Source organism: Mytilus galloprovincialis, chromosome 2 (genome assembly GCF_965363235.1).
Source record: "Mytilus galloprovincialis chromosome 2, xbMytGall1.hap1.1, whole genome shotgun sequence".
Lineage (NCBI taxonomy): Eukaryota > Metazoa > Mollusca > Bivalvia > Mytilida > Mytilidae > Mytilus > Mytilus galloprovincialis.
Genome location: NC_134839.1, coordinates 33,932,748 through 33,960,501, shown reverse-complemented (window position 1 = coordinate 33,960,501; position 27,754 = coordinate 33,932,748). Strand labels below are relative to the sequence as shown.

Genomic DNA, 27,754 nt, shown 5'->3' with positions numbered 1-27,754 from the left:
CCTTCTTAATATTTTGTCAGATATGTCTAGATGAACCACTCATTTAATATGTTGGTTAATTTCATGATCTCAATAAGCCCTTTTATCATTTTTGTGTCATTCCTCAATAACATAATGCATGTTATCTTTCAATAAATAAATTATGGAAACATATTTTTAGAGAAAAAAGAGGCCCTTCCAACACATTCTCTGTGTATTAGAATTACACAGATTATAAACCGTACAAGGCTAACTTCAACAGATAACAAGAAATTAATGTTTTAAATCTTTATGTAGTTTGTTTACATAATGTACTTCTACTATAACAATGAAACAATTCTTAGTTTTACAATATCCTTCTAATCAGAAGGATAAATAAACAAATATATCTACATCTTTTCTGTATTCATTTAGGTGTACAGACATACAATTTGAAGTTTTTTGTAATTATTTATTTTCAACATGCTACAAAAACTAATAGTTCCAAGTTAATTGTGGTCCTGTGGTTCATAATCTGGTCTCTTGTTTTAAATTGTATTTGCTAAGAACCAGTCATCCTTTTCATCACTGCCTTTTATGATCATTGCAAAAATTACTAATCAGGCCAAATATTCTGACATAAAAAATATGTCCTAGTTCATGGTGTCCCAAGCCTAGTTAAAAACTTAACTTGTGGGAGTGATCCATGCAAAGAACTGAAGCACACGTGTAGTCTCAAAATTAAACAATAAAACCACGTTATAATGGGCAATGAGATGACAATTCGTCACACCAATTGACTGGTTTGTTATCAAACAAACATGGTAAACAGTACAACAAAACCATCAAAGGTTACCCAATTTAGAAAGGGGATATGGTTCATTTTATTATTCACACTATTACTGGTACATGAATTTTATTGCTTGGAAACATAAAAGTATATATTTATATATATTTCTAAATACGCTTTCTGACCAGAATGCATTGAATAATCAATCATTCTAGATGTAAAGAAAAAAGGGAGTATGCAACAGATCTCTAATAAGTTTACTTGAAGTCATAATTCACTAAAACACTAAAATGTCTATTTTGTTTTACTTACTTAACACAATAAGTAGGAAATACATATTTACAATTCATAAAAATTTCTACCGTGAATATTGCACATAACATGAACTTTTGACTGATAAGAGTGTTTTACATGATTAATTCAATTTAAGTACTGAACACAAAGTTTTATTAAGTATTACTCCTTTCCTGGAATTTTGATAACAATAAATTATTATTTTCTAATCTTCAATCATTACATGTTTAAATATAACATTTAAAAATTCAAAGATGAGTGTATAATATTAAACAATATAAATATTAAAAGAGGCCCAAGGCTGTTCCATAAAATCATGCATGTGATCCATGAAAGTCCTTTTATTTATAGGTAGATGTCAAATTCTTTTTGAATACCAGGTAATAGAAATACGAGTGAAATATAAAATTGCCTGTTTTATTTCCAACCCCATTTTCATAGTGTCTTCCCTAGGTACCATGTATTTTAATGAAACAGCCCTTACATTATAATTCCTGGGGTTTTAAAATTACCATGTAAGTATTTCTATATAAAGAGAATCAACAAAAGTATTCAATTGTTACAATGTTCTAAAGGCAATCAAAATACAACAATGTAATTTGAAGTGTTAAAAGTATATAGTTCATCCTTGTATAAACGTTCAGATTCATCACTACTTGAGAATTTTTTTTATTATCTAATTTGACTTGATACCTTAATTTTATCAATTGAGAGAAGATACATCTATTTTTTTTTACAACTCCCTCAAGTATTTTAAATTATTACCTGTATTTATATAGAGACAGAAAAAAACAACATGCAGCAGATATTTTATTATTGTGCCTGTCATAACTTAAGTATTGTCATTAGTGTGATTTTGTTCCTCCATTTGATTTTAAATGTCAAAGTTTAGCTCTGTTTCAAAAATCAATTAAAAACTTATTGCTTAATGTACAATGATTGTCAACATCCTGAACAGTATGATCTAAAATCCTATTTTTACTAGTTTATTATATGTGTTTCCATGAAGACTACATTTAATATTTTGTGACTTAACATTTAATACATGTGAAAATATACAAACTGTGAAATCAATGTTATAAAATAAACAAGTAAACATAAAACATCCAAACATAATTTACCATGCAGTTTTAATGCTAATTCAAACTAATTTAACTAACTTTTTTTTCATTTCTGTATCTTGTGATTTAGCAATACAACTATTAATCGCCATGTTGAGAGTTGCAGAGATTTATATAACTACTTATCAATCACGTACTTATTAAAACATACAAAATAGATATAGATTTATTGAACAAAACAATTCCTTCCTGTTACATAAAATTGAGAATGGAAATGGGGAATGTGTCAAAGAGACAACAACCCGACCATAGAAAAAACAACAGCAGAAAGTCACTAACAGGTCTTCAATGTAGCGAGACATTCCTGCACCCGGAGGCGTCCTTCAGCTGGCCCCTAAACAAATATATGCTAGTTCAGTGATAATGAACGCCATACTAATTTCCAAATTGTACACAAGAAACTAAAATTAAAAAAATACAAGACTAACAAAGGCCAGAGGCTCCTGACTTGGGATAGGCGCAAAAATGCGGCGGGGTTAAACATGTTTATGAGATCTCAACCCTCATACATATATATTTGTGAGATTCAATCCTTATTTGTAGAATTTTCATTTGTGTAGAAATACATTGTCAGATCTGGCACACTTCCCTCTATGGAGGATATCCCAAATGAGAGATGTTGACCTGACCCTTATAAAACTCAATTATTTAGACTAAATATTTCAAAAAAAGGAATTCAGAATAGTACAAACACATTCAGACACATGCATACTGAATGAAAACCATGGATGTTCTGATTAGGTACACGAATGACAAGGGTAGATAATTAGGACCTCTTGTGTTTAAAATCCCTCATCTGATAACCCAAAACATTCATTATATCTCTAAACAAACACAACTAACCCTCTTAAGCAAAAGCAGCAAATAATCTCCTTGATTGGATATTAAAGCAGGAAACTGTTTTTTTTTACCCAATCACAAGATGTCAAGATACTCAATGTTACAACTTATTCTACAAACAAAATGTCCACTTTTTTATACAATTCGGAATAAAATGTAAAAGTTAAAAAATTATCTTCAAAAGTTACAATACACTTCATGAGTTTGTAAATGTTTTTTATTCTTTTTCTTGAAGTACTTGTGTAAAATGTAAGTGTTATATATTACTTAATGAGACAGAACTTTTACATACCCTGAAGCAGAAAGCACTAACAATCTAAAACACAGAAAATGGAATTGATAGGTTTCTTCCAGTTGTTGCAGAATCATAACCTTACTTCTAGCATTTTTAAAATTAGAAAAGTCATCCCAGGTTAAAAATAGAACTAACTATGTAACACTGAAAAATCATTCCTAGGGTACTATTTTTATTTTTATTTTTTGGTAATTGGTGAACTGCAAGTTAAAATGTTAAATAACTTTTGTGAGACCATGTGCTAGCTACAATACTGCACATGTCTTAGTGTATCATGTTGGTCTTATTAAATGCTAGCACTTGATATGGCCATGGTTTACTTTTAGAGGACCAAGAAATTTATGAAGGCCCTTGATACAATGTTCCATGTTTCCAGGTCTTAACATGACCTACATTTACTTTTAAAGAAATCCAGAACAATATGTAGGCTTTTGATACAATGTTACATATTCCTAGGTCTTGACATGGTCTTTGTTTACTTTTAAAAATATTTGGAACAATATTATAATACAATGATACATGATTATTTCTAGCACTGAATACCACCTTCGTTAAAGGAACCTTGAAGTATATCAAAGCCCTTGTTACAATGATACATTTTCAAAGATGAAATCAACAAAATAACAAATGAAGAGATGATAACAAATCATATAAAAATAAATTATTTTTTCCTATTTTTCTTCCCTGGATCGGGTGGTTGTTTTGGTGCTTGAGTCCTTTGTTCGTCTAATCTACTGGATTGTACTTTCTGAATTAAACTGAAAAAGTCTTCATCTGGTACTGTAGGAGCAGGCCTTGAAACAGGGATTGAGCTTCTCTGATCCTCCATTCTAGTTCCCTGTTAAGAAATATGTAGTGATTGTAATTTCATATTGCTATATGTTATGATTGTAATTTCATATTGCTATATGTTATGATTGTAATTCATATTGCTATATATTATGATTGTAGTTTCATATTGCTATATATTATGATTGTAGTTTCATATTGCTATATATTATGATACAATAATTAAGTTTTGATGAGATTGCTACAATGATTTTTATCAAACCCAAAAATAACATTTTCACAGAGGCCAAAATTGTATACATTATTTTTTTTAATTTATCTCCAATTTCTAGTATTTGCTTAAAATATTAACTGCTCCTTTAATACTGTGTATATTATTGGCTTTGGCAGTTGCTGAACCTTTTAGTTGTGTAGTACACCTTGAATTGACTATTTAAATTAATAAATAGTATTTGTATATATTTGTTCATGCACTGACTTATTGACCGACTCTGACAGAGTATACATGATGACAGTACTTTGATTTTCTAGTCACTCAAGTAATTACATCCTGGGTTTTCTATTTCTTTATTCTGATAGGGTACTCTAAATAACAACTTCAATTTCAAATTCCTCACCGAGATATAGAACACTGACAACTTATTATGATATATTCATATATTTAAATATTATTCTTATTCTGGAAACCATCGACTCTTAAATTGTGACCTGAAATCAAATTTACATTTCTGTATGTTTTCAATTTGATTTTGAATTCTTCATTTATGACTTAAATTTACATGACATCGCATAAACATTTCTGAGAGGTGTCTTAATTTTCAATTCTTAATGCAATTTTTTTTACCTATAAGTGCATTAACATTTCCAAAAGGTGTTGTTTTATTTTGAAATCTTAATTTATGACTAATATTTACCTATTAGTGCATTAACATTTCCAAAAGGTGTTGTTTTATTTTGAAATCTTAATTTATGACTAATATTTACCTGATATTGCATCAACATTTCCAAAAGGTGTTGTTTTATTTTGAAATCTTAATTTATGACTAAAATTTACCTGATATCGCATTAACAATTCCAAAAAGTGTTGTTTTATTTTGAAATCTTAATTTATGACTAACATTTACCAGATATCACATTAACAATTCCAAAACGTGTTGTTTTATTTTGAAATCTTAATTTATGACTAAAATTTACCTGATATCGCATTAACAATTTCAAAAGGTGTTGTTTCATTTTGAAATTTTAATTAATGACTTAAATTTACCTGACATCGCATTAACATTTCAAAGAAGTTATCATCAGGGACATTTTCTTCTTTTTGTTGTAGAATTTGATCAATCACATCCTGAGAATTTAATCCTGGGAATCGTAAATCTGCTCGCTGATCATCCATTCGAGAACTCTGGATCCCAGCTACCATATCTAAAAACTCTTGAGCACCAGGTGAGGACACTATAAACATAGTCAATAAAAACAATTTAAAAAAATGAGTCTATAAATCAATTTCGTAGAAGCAATTCTATTTTTCAGCCTGGAAAGTTATTATCCTGTCTTGTTCTTTCTTATCAAATGTCAATTTAAGAATAACATTTTAAAAGTAATTCATTTTATTTTGAAAAGTTTCTTTCCTGAATTAACATTTCTATAAAATAAGTGTTTTATCACTAAATTTTAGATTTTATTTTGTTACAGACAAACATCAGAAAATCAGTTAGAATTCTGAAACTGATAAAGGGGCAGAACACTAGAACAAATCAATGACCTACTGCCAAATTTTATACCCTGTCTGTGTGTTTTGGTTTTCGGCATTGAGTATGGGTTCATAAAATTTTGACCAGGGAAATTTAAATTAAGAGTGCAGAAACAAGAAAAACTGACAAATGAACAGTCAAGGGGCACTTTGATGCCCCTGTTGCCAACGTCAGTGGCATTCAAATAGTTTTTTTTATTTGATTGTTTACTTTAATTAGTGAATGAATTTATATGAATGATGAAGCTTTTGCTGAAAGAGAAATATAGCTTGACCCAAAATTTACCTGTGCATGAATTAGCATTTCAATTTTAGTGTAGATGTAGTACATAGTATGCTGATTAAGACTTAAGTGCTATCTTTAGACATAGGTTACTTCCATAAGGTCTCGTCTCGCTAAAAGACTTTCAATATTGGTTTAAAATTTGCCCAGAGAAGTATAAATTGTACAATTCAAGTTATAAACATGATTCTCAAGAAGTTAAACTTATTAAGAAAGACTTAGAGAGCTGTGAAAATTGAAAAAGTTTGATTAAATATATAAGGATTTGAATCGGTGGTGTGACACCTGAGAATATGACCAAACCGAGGGTCAAACTGACCACAGCTGATAGGCTGATATTTAAATTGTGTATATGTGACTAGCTGCCTTTATCCCTCGACACTATTTGGTTATACAACAGAACCTTGATAAAATTAACGTCTTAATATTAGAATAAGTGCTGTGAATATCAATATGAAACTACTGTGAAGTTGATTGCAGGAAAATATTCTACATGTATTGTGAACACAAGTTCAAGTGTCAAGGAAGCTTGGTTTTACATCAATTACTTGTTAATAATTTGAGTGACATCTAAATGGAACATTTATTTTTACCTTTTAGTTGTCTTATTAGTTTTAACATTTCTAGACGAGAAATATAAAAAAAAAAAATTCGACGAAGTAATTATTACAATAGTCATTATCTAGACACATTAACAAAATTGTATTCTAATTTTTTTTTAAATCATTTTGTATTAACAACTATATGCATTTATTATTGTGACATTGTTCGCACTAATAAAAAATTGCAGAGAGTCTTTATTCCCCCAGATTTGTTTATGCATAATCAAATTATGACTATTGAACAGCAGTATAATACTGTTGCCTTTATTTATCACCACCTTTATATTTTTTACCATACTATTTATTTATAATATTTATATTAGTACTAATTATTTAGACCATACCTGTTACACGTTTACTGTTATCTGTACCAGTTCTCGGGGTAACAGGTTCTACTTGGATTGAACATCGTTGGTCATCGAGTCGTCTGCTTTGGAATTTTGACAACAAATCAAAGAAACTTTCATCATCAAAAGATACCTGAAGAAAATGAAAACTCGTAAAAATAATATACCACCTCAGAGGGTCCTTTTCATTGGCTGTGGTAGTAATGGATAAAAAGCTAATGTAGCTTTATCTAAGCATTGATCTCATATCCATTTATTGGGGAGTGATTATTTCAATTTTGCTTGCTAACTGTTTAGCGGCAAACATTTCATGCATACTTGAATCTTGTACTCATATCCATTTTTTGTAGTGATTATTTGAATTTTGCTTGCTAACTGTCACTGCTATTTCATGCATACTCAAATCATTGATAATAAAGTCAATAGCAAGGATGCTGACTTGAGAATATTCAGTTTCTTCTTTAAAAAGAGGTAACTTTCAGTAAGAGCCTAAATTTTACCATACAACAGGCCTTTTCATGATCCTTCAAATTGACATGGACTATTTTTGTCAGTAAATATCAGACATGGGATATTTTTGTCAGATAGTAAATATCAGACATGGTCTATTTTTGTCAGATAGTAAATAAAAGACATGGACTATTTTTGTCAGTAAATATCAGACATGGACTATTTTTGTCAGATAGTAAATAAAAGACATGGTCTATTTTTGTCAGATAACTAGGAAGCCTTACTTGTTGTATTGACTGAAGTTTCTCTTTATTTCTGTTGTTAAGTGACAAATCAGACTCAGTGGCTACACTTGCAGCCTTCTGAAATTTAGGGACTTTTGGTCTTGCTCCACCATTCATTAACTCCGCCTAAAAAGAAAATCAAGTTAGTATATGTCATTGAATAAAATTAGTTTGATGTAACTTATGTTAAAGGGGCACTAGCTACAAGATATAAAGTTTGATTTTTTTTTGTTCTATCAATAATGAAAGTGAAATAGTGAAATAACAATTAGCTTTTTGCAGCCAAAAAGGTTAAATTTTGTCAAATTGCGCTAAGAAACATTAAAAATTAGTTATTCACTTGCAAGTGAATGAGTCAACCTCTTTAAATCCTTATTCATGTGAACTTCAATTTAACCCTTAGCTAGAGATTGACAACGCATGCATTGTACGTGTACTGATTGTTTAAAGAAAAAGAATGTCAACAATGAAAGTGAAACTACGGTAAATCATTTGATTACTAATTTGATGCACATAAAATCATTATTATATGATTAAAAGCAATGAGAAACATCTATTTTTAATCTATAAAATAAAATCAAACAGACCTATAAAAATCCAATTGCACGTGTTGGTTTAATCTATTCATATCTTTATTTATGTTTACATCGCTTATATAGTCATCTGAGGTCAAATCGATAGGTAATTAGATGGCGTCTGGACTAAAATACACATGAAACGAACCTACATATTATCTACCCCATGCTCTGTAAACTGTTTATTTTAGACTTTTGATAGTTTGGATAAATGGTTTACATTGTTATAAATCAAATATGAGAATTTAAGTCAAATCATTGACCATGAATTTGACAGCTAGTGCCCCTTTAAAGAGTAGGTTGTCATTTTATTATATTTTCCTAGGAAGTATTCAACAGACAATAACAAACCAGATTACCCCCCTTTGTCTCATGTCAGACAAATCTTTCAAAAGATCCCAGATCTTGCAGATTTCATATATTTGTAAGTTTTACAAGTAAATGATTGCCTTTTAAGTTTAATTAGTTAGTTGTTTTTGAAATAATGGGTATTCAACAATCATGTGCCTGTTTCATTTAACCTCAGTAACAGCTCTCTAGGTTCAGCAAGACTTTTGTTTAAAGCAATTCCATATCATTAAGTTTAACATACTCATAGAAGAGAGTTCTGGAGAACTTTTCATCTAGAAATATGAAAATAAAGGAAAATATCTAAATCCCACCTTCTTGTCTGGAGTCAATTTCATCAACTCCATATTTTCCATACTGTGTCGTCTAAATGGCCTTCTTGCTGTAAATATATGTATAGCATATAAATTTTTCACAATTTTATGTCATTTTATAGTAAGCATGTAGCTTTATGTCTTTTCCTAATGGATGGTACAACTTTTCAGGGCCAATATTTTTCTGCTTTCAAAAGAGGCCACAAAAATGGGTCAAAACCCATAACTCCATAAAAATTGTCAAATAAAACTAACCCTAAAGTCTGGTCAAGTAATAGCCATAATAATCAAATAATTCTACCAGGTTTGCCAACTTTGGGTCAGATAGTTTGAGCATTGAAGTAGCACAAAAATACATATATTGACTTTTTGAGTTCATTAAAGTATTTTAACTTTGATAGAATGAAATAAAACAAATTTGTTCTTGCCAGACACAGACCAACTTCCTAGAAGATTTTGGAATCTTTATATTTATCCAAAATCAAAATAATGTTGAACAATACTCACAAAGTGGTAAGTCTGTTTCGTCTTTGGTTTGTAGTTTGCTGAAAAAAAGATAATTAGGTTATTTCTCTATCACTCAATCTCCTATACAGGTATAAATCATGGCAAACATATTAAACAGCTTCTTGACAGGCAAATTATTACTGGTTTACGTTAATTCATTTGTTTATAATTACATTAGATGTATATTGTATTATAATACGTTATTCTGATTGGTTAACAGCATCTCACGGCTTGCTTAAATAAATCTTCATTTCAAAATGAATTGTAACATTCATGATGACATGAGCTTCTGCAGTAAAGTGCACAGGTAAATAAAAGAAAAATTTGATAGAAATCGTGTAGCGAAAAAATGTAATAATAAGTATTGAATGCTTCTTTAGTAATTTCATAGAGTTACAAAAGCATTGACCATGTGCACATTCTATAATGAAACACTTCTGCACTTCATAAGAAATGTAATTAAGTAAAATTAAATCTAGATTTAACAAGAGTGCACATGCTGAAATGTCTCGCCTTCTATACTAATCATTGATATTATGTTGATAGTCCTAAGTAAAAAGCTAAGCTTTATAACAACTGTACCATAAACTTAACATTAACCAAGATAACTAAACAAAGATCAATGAACCTTGAAAATGAGGTCAAGGTCAGATGAACCATGCCAGGCAGACATGTACAGCTAACAATGCTTCTATACAACATATATAGTTGACCTATTACTTATAGTTTAAGAAAAATAGACCAAAACACAACACTTAACACTGTGCAATGAACCGTGAAAATGAGGTCACGGTCAAGTAAAACCTGCGCGACTGACATTAAGATCATTAAATATTTCCATACACCAAATATAGTTGACCTATGGCATATAGTATTAGATAAAAAGACCAAAACTCAAAAACTTAACTTTGACCACTGAACCATGAAAATGAGGTCAAGGTCACATGACATCTGCCCGCTAGACATGTACACCTTACAATCATTCCATACAACAAATATAGTAGACCTATTGCATATAGTATGAGAACAACAGACCAAAACACAAAAACTTAACTATAACCACTGAACCATGAAAATGAGGTCAAGGTCAGATGACACCTGCCAGTTGGACATGTACACCTTACAGTCCTTCCATACACCGAATATACTAGCCCTATTGCTTATAGTATCTGAGATATGAACTTGACCACCAAAACTTAACCTTGTTCACTGATCCATGAAATGAGGTCGAGGTCAAGTGAAAACTGTCTGACGGGCATGAGGACCTTGCAAGGTACGCACATATCAAATATAGTTATCCTATTACTTATAATAAGAGAGAATTCAACATTACAAAAAATTTGAACTTTTTTTTCAAGTGTTCACTGAACCATGAAAATGAGGTCAAGGACATTGGACATGTGACTGACGGAAACTTCGTAACATGAGGCATCTATATACAAAGTATGAAGCATCCAGGTCTTCCACCTTCTAAAATATAAAGCTTTTAAGAAATTAGCTAACGCCGCCGCCGTAGCCGCCGCCGCCGCCGCCGGATCACTATCCCTATGTCGAGCTTTCTGCAACAAAAGTTGCAGGCTCGACAAAAACTAAATGGAACTATTTAAGGACTAGAACATGTGTATCCCTTTTATTTCTAGACATCACTTAAGTGAAGGAAAGGTCAAACACATTAAGTCCTAGATAGGTATTATGTAGCAACTAAAAATAATTCATATATCATATTTAGGGTAGGAATATATTACTAATATAGACGATAGGTGGGAAGGATCATTTAATTGCTTAATTTCTAGTATCTATGATATGAGGGGAGAGGGTATGATCCTTGCCTCAACCCCCACAACCTACAAAATCTATAGTGACAAATGGTCTTGTCATAGCAGTTCAGAATATTTAGTTTTGGCATTGGTATCTGAACAGTCTGTGATGTAACAAGAATTCTGTCAGCATGGCAATACATGGTCCCCTACTGGTTATAAATAAATAAATTGTATTGGAACAAAACTCAAACTTGATCTATGACATGTTATAGCATAAACTATCAAGTCAATATCTTCAAGCATGACCAACAAAATGCATTGAAAACTAATTATTTAAGTGAATTTTTTAAGTTCAAGGACCATAATTCTACACAAAATCATCAGACCGGAAAAAAATTCACACTTGATCTGTAACTTAGCATGATAACACTATATACTCATTTTTAAATCAAAATCTCTAAGCATGAAGAAAAAAGTGTGGAAAACTGAATTGCCGGACTGACGGATGGACAGACTGATGGAGTACAAACTTAAAGACTAATTATAATTGAAGTGTAAGGGGACAAGAATGTATGGTGATTGTTTCTAGACAACATTTTTATCAGATCATTCTGTGGTAAAAAATGAACAGATAGATCTATACTTCTAACTTGTTGATGTTGATTCATCCAAATAATCTGAAAGGCTGAAGGGAGATAACTCAGATTTTTTTTCAAACATTTACTAGTACTAGTGTTACATCACTTTGCAACTGACTAATGCAGATTCTGACAAAGAAATGTTTATTATCTTTAAGATCTGGTAAAAACTTGATATTTTGAAATTTTTGCAAGGGAAAAATCTTCATTTTAACATGGGGAAAATTAAAAAAAATGTTCGAGGTTAACTATGCTACATTAGAATGCTTATTAATATTATCATTATTATTTACAGTGCTTATATAGCGCTTAAGCGCTTTACAATGCATAAAAAAAATAAAAGATATTTAATATCAATTTGAGAAAAGGATTATTTTTTATAATATCAAAGCCTTTAAAAGAGTTACATTAAAAACAGGATACAATGAATCTTAATCTTAGTTATAAAAAAGCTTTTCTGATTTTGAATACCTTATCTTTGTAATACAATATACAAAGATTATCCTTTGTATAATCTATACACCATTTGTTGCACTTCATGCAGTTTTTGCTGTATTTATTGTGGATTTGTATTTTTTTTTTTTATTTATTTGAAATAGCTTTAAACTGAATCCTTTTAGTAAAGTAAACACTCACATATCATGTAAATCAGTGATACCTAAAGCTGTTTGTAAGTCAACTAAATTCATTTCTGCTGTTAACTGTCCAGTTTCATCTCCTATCTACAATCATATCATTGTACATAACCTTTTAATTCACAAATTTTTTGTCATTATCTTTTTGTTGCACTATTAAAATGACATTAATTGTATAAAAACTCATATTTTAAATTAAACATCAAAATTAATATGTAAATTACCAGAACACATATTAATTAATTTTGTATTTCATTACCATTCATCAATAATCTAACAAATGCTCGCGTGCTATTTCTACTTTAGACTTACCTCCCTTGATATCTGTAAGTGTTTATTTGCATATGGTAATGCCTCCTCATGGTGCCCCAATGCCTTGTGTGCATTCCCTAGACTCCAGCATGCACGACCTTCTCCTACTTTGTCCTCTAACTCGCGTGCTATTTCTACTGTAGACTTACCTCCCTTGATATCTGTAAGTGTTTATTTGCATATGGTAATGCCTCCTCATGGTGCCCCAATGCCTTGTGTGCATTCCCTAGACTCCAGCATGCACGACCTTCTCCTACTCTGTCCTCTAACTCACGTGCTATTTCTACTTTAGACTTACCTCCCTTGATATCTGTAAGTGTTTATTTGCATATGGTAATGCCTCCTCATGGTGCCCCAATGCCTTGTGTGCATTTCCAAGACTCCAGCATGCACGACCTTCTCCTACTCTGTCCTCTAACTCGCGTGCTATTTCTACTTTAGACTTACCTCCCTTGATATCTGTAAGTGTTTATTTGCATATGGTAATGCCTCCTCATGGTGCCCCAATGCCTTGTGTGCATTTCCAAGACTCCAGCATGCACGACCTTCTCCTACTCTGTCCTCTAACTCACGTGCTATTTCTACTTTAGACTTACCTCCCTTGATATCTGTAAGTGTTTATTTGCATATGGTAATGCCTCCTCATGGTGCCCCAATGCCTTGTGTGCATTCCCTAGACTCCAGCATGCACGACCTTCTCCTACTCTGTCCTCTAACTCGCGTGCTATTTCTAAATGTCTTAAATGATATTCAATAGCTTTTTCATAGTCTCTTAGTAATGTATAAGTATTGCCTAAACTGTAACAAGCTTGGGCTTCTAAAGCTTTGTCTCCTAATTGTTTGGCTATCTGTAAGGATTTCCTGAAACATATTCAAATATATTAGTTTACAAGTCCAATAGTTTCTTTGAGATAAAGGTTCAAAACTAATGATTTGTGTTCTTGTTGTAGAAACAAATTTAGGATAGACTGTGTTTAATAATCTAGATGTTAGCATTTAAAAGTTGCAAAATGGCACAACAGATCAGTCAAAATATATAGATAGTGTTGCACTAGTTAAAACATTTTTATCCAATTTTTTTTTACTTTAATGAAAAGTACAATGAAAGCTGTTTAAAGGGACCTCTTTTAACTAAATATTATATAAGCTCCCCTAACTTAAAGTTAGGTGGCATATTGTTTTACCCCTGTTCGTCCAATTATGGGTTTATAGTTATTCTACATAACTCTCCTGTAGTCTAAATGCTAGAAAGTTTTCACTTAACTGGCTGTATCATTGAAAAAAAATGCCTGAATATAGCTATGATTTGGCACAACTTTTTGGAATTTTAGGTCCTCAATGCTCTTCATCTTTGTATTTCTAACTTTTTTTTATCTGAGCGTCACTGATGAGTCTTATGTCTGGTGTATCAAATTATATGCCTTTCATTAATACACATAATGATCATAACTCAGATGCTATTCTATCCACGAAAATTGGTACCCATACAAATAAATTACTTATACCTATAATCATCGCAGGCAGTCTCAAATTCATTGAGAAATATGTGAGCATTTCCTAAATTACTGTAAGCCCTTCTCTCTGCAGACTTGTCTCCAAACTCTTTAGCTATGGACAATCTCTGAAATATTAAGTTTGCTAAATAATGAATATAATTAGTTAACTGACTCAATCTCTTATATTTTTGTTTATTTGTTGTTTGGTTTCTGTATCATTGATGTAAACCCCACACCACTCTTTATTCACAATTTATGATTATGTTGTATAAAAGTATTTTTTTGGGGAGGGAGTTTCACCATTTTTATTTTGGCCAAATTCTTCATTTCAAATTAAATAGCTTGGCAGATACTGAAATCGTTCAATTGATTGCTTTTTAAAAGTTGAAAAATTGAAAGGAAGAAAATAGGGAAACATGTCATTGTTATAGTTACGATAAATACAAGGAATTTAAAATATGTTCAATCATTTCTTGTTTTCTATATCTATTTAGGAACGATACAGTGATTGCTTGTTTAATTAGTGTTGAGAACCTAATATTCAAACTTGCACACAAAACCATATTTGTTTATTTGTTAGTGTACATATTGAGTAACAAGAAAATGTCTATAGTACACGGATGCCCCACTCTTACTATCATTTTCTATGTTCAATGGACCGTCAATTGAAGTCATAACTCTAATTTGGCATTAAAATTAGAAAGATCATATCATAGGAAACATGTGTACTAAGTTTCAAGTTGATTGGACTTAAACTTCATCAAAAACTACCTTGACCAAAAACTTAAACCTGAAGCAGGACAGACAGACAGAAAAATGAACAAACGGACACGCAGAATGAAAAAATTATAAAACAAGAAATACATATACTTACTTCTTCATGGTAGCGGATTGCTAATTTAAAGTTACCCAGCAGGTAATGTGTGTTACCAAGGTTACCACATGCTCGACCTTGAGCAGCTTTATCACTAAGTTCTTTAACTAACCGTAGGTTTTCTCTGAAATAGATATACATAATCTGAAATGTTAACCTTAAAAAAACATTTTGCACATAACTTGTAGTCGATACATAACACATAACATGTAGTTTGTTGAGGCAAACTTAAGTTTGAGAATGGAAACAAAATAATTCAGCATTTTCTATGTTAAGACAGGGCATTACACTCTAAAACAGTTTAATTGACACCACCAAAATTTTCACTTGATCTTTGTTTTGTTTTTATAAGCATTGTGCATAAAATTTGGTTGATGTATAAAATTTAAGTTAGAGAATGGAAACGAAAAATTCAGCAATTTTTCCCATTTGTAAAGGGGAAAAACTCTAGAATGTGAAATGGCATGTGGGTGATGGAGCAGGATGCTTACCCTGTCAATGTAACTGGTTTTGCTCCTTTTAGAGTTCTTGCAATTCACTCATTTTCTATATTTTTTGTTACAATGCATTGTCTCTTCCTTATGGATGAGATTTGAACATGTGTTAACAAACTACTGTAGATCTAATTTACCATATTTGTATTCTGAAGAGTCAAAGCTATTTGTATAAGCACAGTAAATGACTTCTTGATTTGTATAATAGGATTAGTTTACTGGGTCACATCTAGGTTAGAATCCTACACAAGTCTATGGTGACAAGTGAGAAAAAAAATAAAGGTCAAAATTCATTTACTCATAGTATTCAGCAGCTTTTTGTAAGGCTTCCTTGACCTCTAGCGGGAATTCCCCTGGATCTTGATCTCCACACTTCCCCATATGTTTGCCTTTTGCATGATAAACATTACCAAGGTTGTACAAAGCCCTTGCTTCTCCTACCTGTAATTAGATAAACATTACGGTATCACCAGCCGAGTTACTTATTGTCGTTTGATCATATAAAAGCTTGTCCAAATTTTATAAAATCCCCTGATGTTGGACAAAGTTATTGATGACAAAAAAACTTAAACCACAGACTGAATTTGAATGTTAAAAACTTTAAAAAAAAAAAAAAAAAGAAAAAAAAAAAGTCCATTTATCAGTAAATTACCAAAAAAAAATATTTCAAAATATTTCTCCTTATTCAGTATTTTGGTTATAAACAAGCTTTCTTCCAAATCTAATGAAATTCCATGAAGGTTTGACAAAGTTATTGATGTGTAATTAAACTTTAACATGAAGCCAATGACAGAATCTAAGCTATGTCTTACTTTCCCAACATAAATGTCGCAGCCTGACAAAAATTGCATATCATGAAAATTGATTGATGATTGTCATCCAATCAGATCTATTGATACAAAAACATTGCAATAGAATTATCATTGTCAAGTTATTTCGTGTCTGTTTAAGCAGGTGATGTCTTCATAAGACTTACCTTATCTGAAAGCTGTCTGGATATTTCTAGGTGTCTGTTACAGCAGGTGATGTCTTCATAAGACTTACCTTATCTGAAAGCTGTCTGGATATTTCTAGGTGTCTGTTACAGCAGGTGATGTCTTCATAAGACTTACCTTATCTGAAAGCTGTCTGGATATTTCTAGGTGTCTGTTACAGCAGGTGATGTCTTCATAAGACTTACCTTATCTGAAAGCTGTCTGGATATTTCTAGGTGTCTGTTACAGCAGGTGATGTCTTCATAAGACTTACCTTATCTGAAAGCTGTCTGGATATTTCTAAGTGTCTGTTACAGCAGGTGATGTCTTCATAAGACTTACCTTATCTAAAAGCTGTCTGGATATTTCTAGGTGCCTGTTACAGCATGCTATAGCTTCATCAAACTTTTGTAGAACTTTGAGCGTGTTGCCTAAATTGCCACTGGCTTTGGCCTCACCAATCATATCTCCTAAGGTTCTAAAAATAACAAAGAGCCCTTCAGTTGATTCAAAATAAATAAATGTGTTCACATATGATGCCTGGCTTGCATAAAACATTATAAAGGAGCATCACTTCAGAATGTATAAGTGACACCACCAAAAATCAAACTTGATCTGTGTGATTTGTGGTAATAAGCATTGTGTATAAGTTTCATAACATATGGATAAGGCAAATTAAAGTTAAGAGAACGGAAATGAATTTTGAGACCACCATATAGACAGACAATGATTAAACTTAATGCCCTGCCTGGGTCACGACAGGGGCCAAGAATTTGGGTCTTTTTTTTAGCATAAAATTTCATAGTTATTTTTTTTCCTTTCCATTATTCAACTACCAGTATCTGATATAATATGTAGAACATCACTTATTACGGCATAATCACACATAAAGATTCAAAATTAATCTTATTCATAGCTATCTTCTTTTCTTTCTGCTTGCTTTACTCTTTTTATTGTTTGTTACATACTTCTAACATGCATATTTAAAATGACAAACTTTTCATTGAAAACTGAGTATATTTTTGCTAATTAATTCTGTTGGTGATTTTCTTAATAATGTTTATCTATAGGTCATCCATTTTTAACAATATGTACCCTTTCAAGGGCTTATTCTCAGAAACTCTTTTTATGCATCACAGATTACTAAAAAGATTTAAATCTGCTTACTTGACAGATTCAATGTGATCAACCTTTTCTATTATAAACAAATATGATCACAGAAATGGGACAAGGATATGTGTTCCACATAGTTCAATCATCTAAATGTGCCTACGTTATACCATGTATCTACCAAGTTATACACTGAATGTGCCTACATTGAGCCATGTATCTACCAAATTATACACTGTTTGTGCCTACATTGTACCATGTATCGACCAAATTATACACTGTTTGTGCCTACATTGTACCATGTATCGACCAAATTATACACTGAATGTGCCTACATTGTACCATGTATCGACCAAATTATGCACTGAATGTGCCTACATTGTACCATGTATCGACCAAATTATGCACTGAATGTGCCTACATTGTACCATGTATCGACCAAATTATGCACTGAATGTGCCTACATTGTACCATGTATCGACCAAATTATGCACTGAATGTGCCTACATTGTACCATGTATCGACCAAATTATGCACTGAATGTGCCTACATTGTACCATGTATCGACCAAATTATGCACTAAATGTGCCTTCATTGTACCATGTATCGACCAAATTATACACTAAATGTGCCTACATTGTACCATGTATCGACCAAATTATACACTGTTTGTGCCTACATTGTACCATGTATCGACCAAATTATACACTGAATGTGCCTACATTGTACCATGTATCGACCAAATTATACACTTAATGTGCCTACATTGTACCATGTATCGACCAAATCATACTCTGAATGTGCCTACATTGTACCATGTATCGACCAAATTATACACTTAATGTGCCTACATTGTACCATGTATCGACCAAATCATACTCTGAATGTGCCTACATTGTACCATGTATCGACCAAATTATACACTGAATGTGTCTACATTGTACCATGTATCGACCAAATTATACACTGAATGTGCCTACATTGTACCATGTATCATGTATCGACCAAATTATACACTAAATGTGCCTACATTGTACCATGTATCGACCAAATTATACACTAAATGTGCCTACATTATACCATGTATCTACCAAATTATACACTTAATGTGCCTACATTGTACCATGTATCGACCAAATCATACACTGAATGTGCCTACATTGTACCATGTATCGACCAAATTATACACTGAATGTGCCTACACTGTACCATGTATCGACCAAATTATACACTGAATGTGCCTACATTGTACCATGTATCATGTATCGACCAAATTATACACTGAATGTGTCTACATTGTACCATGTATCGACCAAATTATACACTGAATGTGCCTACATTGTACCATGTATCGACCAAATTATACACTGAATGTGCCTACATTGTACCATGTATCGACCAAATTATACACTAAATGTGCCTACATTGTACCATGTATCGACCAAATTATACACTAAATGTGCCTACATTGTACCATGTATCGACCAAATGATACACTAAATGTGCCTACATTGTACCATGTATCGACCAAATTATACACTAAATGTGCCTACATTGTACCATGTCTCTACCAAATTATACACTTAATGTGCCTACATTGTACCATGTATCTACCAAATTATACACTTATCATTGTTTTTGTCTGCACATTTCTTGACATGTTTTCATTGATTGATTGATTGTTGCATGTTTAATGCCCAGTTTTGAATTATACGTTGGTAAATACATGTCATTTTGGCAGGACCTTCAAGTTTCCTTGCGTTCCCTAAAATTAGTAAGTGTAATATTACTATTTCTAGCTATAGGTACCTGCATGGTCTACAGGGTAAGTGTGAGCTATTGCCCTCACTTAACGACAGTTGCTCATTTGTCTGAAATTCTTCTCAAATTCATCCTCTCCTACAAAATACAACTTTATACCTTTCGCTTACCTGGCCAAAGTGAGATCTAATTTGTGATAATCCAGTGCCTTGCCATACTCCTGACTTACCTGGCCAAAGTGAGATCTAATTTGTGGTAATCCAGTGCCTTTCCATACTCTTGACTTACCTGGCCAAAGTGACATCTAATTTGTAGTAATCCAGTGCCTTTCCATACTCCTGACTTACATGGCCAAAGTGAGATCTAATTTGTGGTAATCCAGTGCCTTTCCATACTCCTGGCTTACCTTGCTAAAGTGAGATCTAATTTGTGGTAATCCAGTGCCTTTCCATACTCCTGGCTTACCTTGCTAAAGTGAGATCTAATTTGTGGTAATCCAGTGCCTTTCCATACTCCTGGAGGTAGAAATAAGCATTGCCAAGCTGACTGTATATGGCACTGAGAGTTTTCAGATCATCTGTTCCTGCCTGGACGGCTGCTTCGAAAAACTGGACCCCGGTCTGACAGTCTCCAGCCTTACATAGCCTCTCTCCCTCCAGGGCTAGTTCCATACAGGAACAGTCCATCTATAAAAGAAGAATTTGTGAAAATTAACATTTATAACTGAATCCTTTTACATTATTCACATTCAAGCACTTCTTGACAACACAATGATCTTGTATAATTACTTACATTCACTTCATGTGGTGTCTGGTGGATAGTTGTCTCATTGCCAACCATACCACATCTCCTTACTGTATAATTACTTGCATCCACTTCATATGGTGTCTGTCGGATAGTTGTCTCATTGGCAACCATACCACATCTCCTTATTTCTATATCATGTATATATAACAAACTTTAGAGAAATATGTATTACTTTGTTGTCTTAAAGAAAAGGATGATTTTTTTCAGGGCTAGTATCTTATATATACAGAAATTGGAACAAAGAACAAATAGGAGGGTTGCAAAAAATATTTCTGTAAACAACAGTGAATTGTACATAATGAAAATTAAAAAAAAAAAATACTGTAAGTTCTGAAATTATTGCGAGGTTTTTTGTAATGCGAAAAATGCAACTAGGCGAGAACTCACATTCTCACATTTGTTGCATATATCTGTATGACACTTTTTCTGAAGTCACAAAAATTAATCTTGCATTGTATGTGACCATTCTTAAAATATCGCAATAATTAATGCACACAATGATATCTGTATATGGAAATATAAAATGGGAAAATGGGAAAAAATATTTCAACAACTCAGTACAGGAAAGTTGAGAAAAATTTGTATGGGAACAAAAGGAGACTTGTATTTCTCCAATATCTTTGTCCTACATTAAATTTTGTGTGTATAAACTGATAAAGGCTACATGAAGCCTGAATTGTTAATCCGGTAAACATAATTACCCATATTGATAATCAAGTTTACTGGTAATTCAAGGGGAAAATGATAAACAAAATCTTTAAAGCCTCCACCCCATCCCTTTGGATCACAGATATTGTCAGTTTATGTTATTCAACATTAAGAGAGGCTTTAAGCTAGTTATAACCAGATGCTCCGCAGGGCGTAGCTTTATACGACCGCAGAGGTTGAACCCTAAACGGTTGGGGCAAGTATGGACACAACATTCAAGCTGGATTCAGCTCTAAATTTGGATTGTGATTAAATAGTTGACACAGCATAGGTTTCTGACACAGAATGAATGTGTTCTAATGAACTTAAAATTTTTGTTTTCTTTTAGAGCACTTATTTATGCTGTTGAATATTAATCCTCTCAAAAAAATGTTTGAAGAAATTTTCTTTTTTATTTATGAAATTTCAAATGAGAACCAGATGCTCCGCAGGGCGTAGCTTTTTTTGTAACGACCGCAGAGGTTGAACCCTGAACGGTTGGGGCAAGTATGGACACAACATTCAAGCTGGATTCAGCTCTAAATTTGGATTGTGATTAAATAGTTGACACAGCATAGGTTTCTGACACAGAATGAATGTGTTCTAATGAACTTAAAATTTTTGTTTTCTCTTAGAGCAATTCACTATGCTGTTGAATATTAATCCTCTCAAAACAAGAATGTGTCCTCAGTACACGAATGCCCCACTCGCACTATCATTTTCCATGTTCAGTGGACCGTGAAATTGGGGTAAAAACTCTAATTTGGCATTAAAATTAGAAAGATCATATCATAGGGGACATGTGTACTAAGTTTGAAGTCGATTGGACTTAAACTTCATCAAAAACTACCTTGACCAAAAACTTTAACCTGAAGCGGGACAGACGGACGGACGAACGGACGGACGAACGAACGGACAGACGGACGGACGCACAGACCAGAAAACATAATGCCCCTCTACTATCGTAGGTGGGGCATAAAAATGTTTGAAGAAATTTTCTTCTTTATTTATGAAATTTCAAATGAGAAAAATTGAACCCAATTTTTTTAATCACATCCCCCTTTCCCTTATTCCAAAACTAATCTCAATTAAAATTTCTAATGGAGTTTGCAACAATAACTACTCATTTAAATACATCATAAAATATTAAGATGTAAAAAAAACTGCTTGTTATCACTGAATGTTATTTATTATAATTTATCAGTTGGTAGTAAAAAGTGAATATACATTGTATATTGTATATAACAAAGATTTAAGTTGATTCTGGACAAAGAAAGATAACTCCAATTAAAAAAAAATCTTGCTATTGTGCAATATTTTGCAATTAGATATTTCTTGCTTACTATTCTGGACAAAGAAAGATAACTCTAATTAAAAAAAAATTTGCTATTTCACAATATTGTGCAATTAGATATTTCTTGCCATTGCGCAATACTGTGCAATTGAAAAGACTTGCTATTGCACAACACTTAATATAATAATTTTAGATCCTGATTTGGACCAATTTGAAAACGGGACCAAAAGTTAAGAATCTACATACACAGTCATGACAGTTAGATTCGGCATATCAAAGAACCCCAATTATTCAATTTTGATGAAATCAAACAAAGTTTAATTTTGGACCCTTTGGGCCCCTTATTCTGTTGGGACCAAAACTCCCAAAATCAATACCAACCTTCCTTCTATGGTCATAAACCTTGTGTTTAAATTTCATAGATTTCTATTTACTTATACTAACGTTATGGTGCGAAAACCAAGAAAAATGCTTATTTGGGTCCCTTTTTGGCCCCTAATTCCTAAACTGTTGGGACCTAAACTCCCAAAATCAATACCAACCTTCCTTTTGTAGTCATTAACATTGTGTTTAAATTTCATTGATTTCTATTTACTTAAACTAAAGTTATTGTGCGAAAACCAAGAATAATGCTTATTTGGGCCCTTTTTTGGCCCCTAATTCCTAAACTGTTGAAACCTAAACTCCCAAAATCAACCCAACCGTTCTTTTGTGGTCATAAACCTTGTGTCAAAATTTCATAGATTTCTATTCACTTAAACTAAAGTTATAGTGCGAAAACCAAGAAAATGCTTATTTGGGCCCTTTTTGGCCCCTAATTCCTAAAATGTTGGGACCAAAACTCCCAAAATCAATACCAACCTTCCTTTTGTGGTCATAAACCTTGTGTTAAAATTTCATAGATTTCCATTCACTTTTACTAAAGTTAGAGTGCGAAAACTAAAAGTATTCGGACGCCGGACGACGACGACGCCGACGCCAACGTGATAGCAATATACGACGAAAAATTTTTCAAATTTTGCGGTCGTATAAAAATTGGGTTCAATTTTTTTAATCACATCCCCCTTTCCCTTATTCCAAAACTAATCTCAATTAAAATTTCTAATGGAGTTTGCAACAATAACTACTCATTTAAATACATCTTAAAATATTAAGGTGTAAAAAAACTGCTTGTTATCACTAAATGGTAAAGATTATTTTAATTTATCAGTTGGTAGTAAAAAGTGAATATACATTGTATATTGTATATAACAAAGATTTAAGTAAATTCTGGACAAAGAAAGATAACTCCAATTTAAAAAAAATCTTGCTATTGCACAATATTTTGCAATTAGATATTTCTTGCTTACTATTCTGGACAAAGAAAGATAACTCTAATTAAAAAAAAATTTGCTATTTCACAATATTGTGCAATTAGATATTTCTTGCCATTGCGCAATACTGTGCAATTGAAAAGACTTGCTATTGCACAATACTTAATATAATAATTTTAGACCCTGATTTGGACCAACTTGAAAACTGGGCCCATAATAAAAAATCTATGTACATTTTTTGGATTCAGCATATCAAAGAACCCCAAGATTTCAATTTTTGTTAAAATCAGACTAAGTTTAATTTTGGACCCTTTGGACTTTAGTGTAGACCAATTTGAAAACAGGACCAAAAATGAAGAATCTACATACACAGTTAGATTTGGTATATCAAAGAACCCCATTTATTCAATTTTTGATGAAATCAAACAAAGTTTAATTTTGGACCCCGATTTGGACCAACTTGAAAACTGGGCCAATAATCAAGAATCTAAGTACATTTTTAGATTCAGCATATCAAAGAACCTAACTGATTCATTTTTTGTCAAAATCAAACTAAGTTTAATTTTGGACCCTTTGGACCTTAATGTAGACCAATTTGAAAACGGGACCAAAAGTTAAGAATCTACATATACATTCATGACAGTTAGATTCGGCATATCAAAGAACCCAAATTATTCAATTTTGATGAAATCAAACAAAGTTTAATTTTGGACCCTTTGGGCCCCTTATTCTGTTGGGACCAATACTCCCAAAATCAATACCAACCTTTCTTTTATGGTCATAAACCTTGTGTTTAAATTTCATAGATTTCTATTTACTTATACTAAAGTTATGGTGCGAAAACCAAGAAAAATGCTTATTTGGGTCCCTTTTTGGCCCCTAATTCCTAAACTGTTGGGACCTAAACTCTCAAAATCAATACCAACCTTCCTTTTGTAGTCATTAACATTGTGTTTAAATTTCATTGATTTCTATTTACTTAAACTAAAGTTATTGTGCCAAAACCAAGAATAATGCTTATTTGGGCCCTTTTTTGGCCCCTAATTCCTAAACTGTTGAAACCAAAACTCCCAAAATCAATCCCAACCGTTCTTTTGTGGTCATAAACCTTGTGTCAAAATTTCATAGATTTCTATTCACTTAAACTAAAGTTATAGTGCGAAAACCAAGAAAATGCTTATTTGGGCCCTTTTTGGCCCTTAATTCCTAAAATGTTGGGACCAAAACTCCCAAAATCAATACCAACCTTCCTTTTGTGGTCATAAACCTTGTGTTAAAATTTCATAGATTTCCATTCACTTTTACTAAAGTTAGAGAGCGAAAACTAAAAGTATTCGGACGACGACGACTACGACGACGACGCAGACGACGACGCCAACGTGATAGCAATATATGACGAAAAATTTTTCGAATTTTGCGGTCGTATAAAAACAAGGTTAGGTCCACCATTTCCTACATAAGAAAATGCCTGTACAAAGTCAGGAATATGACAGTTGTTATCTATTCATTTGATGTGTTTGAGCTTTTGATTATGCCATTTGCTTGGGAACTTTCAGTTTATCTAGTAGTTTGTTATTTTTGTTATTTTATTTTTCATCACTAAAGGGACTTAAACTATACACTGACAAAAATGCCACACATGTGAACATGCATGACACATGCATGGCATTTTTGCCCTAGTAAGGGGTAAATATTTGGTTTCATATATATTGGCATTTTTGTAGATTGAAAAGACTGCATTTGAAAGTTCATCTTATCTTTAACTGGATGTTGTATTTAAGGAACCAACTCAGAGAACTAACAATAAAAGTCCTCTTGTATGTCTTGGTTTTTGGTGTATTGACATTAGGTTGGTGTCATACTGAAGAATACTCTTATTTAATCTCACTTTGTTCATAAGTAAAACCAGGTGCTCCACAGGGCGCAGCTTTATACCACAGCAGAGGTCGAACCCTGAACAGTTGGGGCAAGTATGGAAAAAAACATTCAAGCGTGATACAGCTCTGAATTTGGATTGTGATCAAATTTTTGACATTACATGGTTTTTTTTTACACAAAACAAATGTCAAGATTTTACAAATCAATTAAAGATTTCTTCTTCAAACTTTTTAAATCTAAAATTAAATAGTTGACACAGCATAGGTTTCTGACACAGAATGAATGTGGTCTAATGAACTTAAAAGTTTTTTTTTGCCTTTGAGCAATTCACTATGCTGTTGAATATTAATCCTCTCAAAAAAATATTTGAAGAAATTTTCTTTTTATTTATGAAATCTGAAATGAGAAAAATTTAAACCCCCCCCCCCTTTTTTTTCACATCCCCGTTTCCCTTTTTCCAAAACTGATATCAATTCAAATTTCTAATGGAGTTTGCAACAATAACTACTCTTTTAAATACATCATAAAATATTAAAATGTAAAATAAAGTGCTTGTTATCACTGAATGGTAAAGATTGGTTGGTAGTAAAAGTGAATATACATTGTTTATTGTATAAAACAATAAAAAAAACTTCATCAGCAACATTTTATATTGGCAAATTTCCAATGAAGTTATTTACATAAAGTTATTGGCAAATAAAAATAGAAAATGACATCATAGTCATGTCTGGCAAATGTCCAACATACATTATCTAAAAACATTTTAGATAAGATAAGGAAAAAAAGCTTCATCAGCAACATTTTATATTGGCAAATTTCCAATGAAGTTATTTACATAAAGTTATTGGCAAATAAAAATAGAAAATGACATCATAGTCATGTCTGGCAAATTTCCAACATATATTATTAACTACTATTCTATACAAAGAAAGATAACTCCAATTGAAAATTAATTGCTATTGCACAATATTGTGCAATTAGATATTTCTTGCTATTGTGCAATACTGTGCAATTGAAAATGTCTTGCTATTGCACAATACTTGATATGGAATCCTGATTTGGACCAACTTGAAAACTGGGCCCATAATCAAAAATCAAAGTACATATTTAGAAAAAGCATATCAAATAAGCCCAAGAATTTAATTTTTGTTAAAATCAAACTTAGTTTAATTTTGGACCCTTTGGACCTTAATGTAGACCAATTTGAAAACTGGACCAAAAATTAAGAATCTACATACACAGTTAGATTTGGCATATCAAAGAACCCATTTATTCAATTTTTGATGAAATCAAACAAAGTTTAATTTTGGACCCCCATTTGGACCAACTTGAAAACTAGGCCAATAATTAAAAATCTAAGTACATTTTTAAATTCAGCATATCAAAGAACCCCAAGGATTCAATTTTTGTTAAAATCAAACTAAGTTTAATTTTGGACCCTTTGGACCTTAATGTAGACCAATTTGAAAACGGGACCAAAAATTAAGAATCTATATACATAGTTAGATTCGTCATATCAAAGAACCCCAATTATTCAATTTTTGATGAAACCACACAAAGTTCAATTTTGGACCCTTAGGGACCCTTATTCCTAAACTGTTAGGACCAAAACTCCCAAAATCAAACCCAACCTTCCTTTTATGATCATAAACCTTGTGTTTAAATTTCATTGATTTCTATTTACTTATACTAAAGTTATTGTGCGAAAACCAAAAATAATGCTTATTTGGGCCCTTTTTTGGCCCTTAATTCCTAAACTGTTGGAACCAAAACTCTCAAAATCAATCCCATCCTTCCTTTTGTGGTCATAAACCTTGTGTCAAAATTTCATAGATTTCTATTTACTTAAACTAAAGTTATAGTGCGAAAAACCAAGAAAATGCTTATTTGGGCCCTTTTTGGCCCCTAATTCCTAAAATGTTGAGACCAAAACTCCCAAAATCAATCCCAACCTTCCTTTTGTGGTCATAAACCTTGTGTTAAAATTTCATTGATTTCTATTCACTTTTACTAAAGTTAGAGTGCGAAAACTAAAAGTATTCGGACGACGACGACGACGACGACGCAGACGCAGACAACGACGCCAACGTGATAGCAATATACGACCGAAAAATTAAAATTTTTGCGGTCGTATAAAAAAAATTAAATGTCAGTAAACTTTTCTATTTCAGAAT

At 32.1% G+C, this 27,754-nt stretch overlaps 1 protein-coding gene across 1 annotated transcript in view; it reads right to left on the bottom strand.

Moving 5' to 3' along the window:
* Positions 1 to 252: 252 nt before the first annotated feature.
* LOC143063435 (G-protein-signaling modulator 2-like) overlaps positions 253 to 27,754 on the bottom strand; it is a 52,432-nt gene continuing 24,930 nt past the window's right edge. Inside the window, exons 3-15 of the mRNA XM_076235588.1 lie at positions 20,067 to 20,287; positions 17,073 to 17,208; positions 16,055 to 16,197; positions 15,263 to 15,386; positions 14,398 to 14,513; positions 13,489 to 13,753; positions 12,582 to 12,667; positions 9,548 to 9,585; positions 9,041 to 9,108; positions 7,804 to 7,929; positions 7,067 to 7,202; positions 5,352 to 5,539; positions 253 to 4,136 (exon numbers count right to left, since the gene is read on the bottom strand). Coding sequence (XP_076091703.1) covers positions 3,960 to 4,136; positions 5,352 to 5,539; positions 7,067 to 7,202; positions 7,804 to 7,929; positions 9,041 to 9,108; positions 9,548 to 9,585; positions 12,582 to 12,667; positions 13,489 to 13,753; positions 14,398 to 14,513; positions 15,263 to 15,386; positions 16,055 to 16,197; positions 17,073 to 17,208; positions 20,067 to 20,287 — 1,824 coding nt within the window. The 3' untranslated portion in view covers positions 253 to 3,959. The remainder of the gene's footprint in view (positions 4,137 to 5,351; positions 5,540 to 7,066; positions 7,203 to 7,803; positions 7,930 to 9,040; positions 9,109 to 9,547; positions 9,586 to 12,581; positions 12,668 to 13,488; positions 13,754 to 14,397; positions 14,514 to 15,262; positions 15,387 to 16,054; positions 16,198 to 17,072; positions 17,209 to 20,066; positions 20,288 to 27,754) is intronic.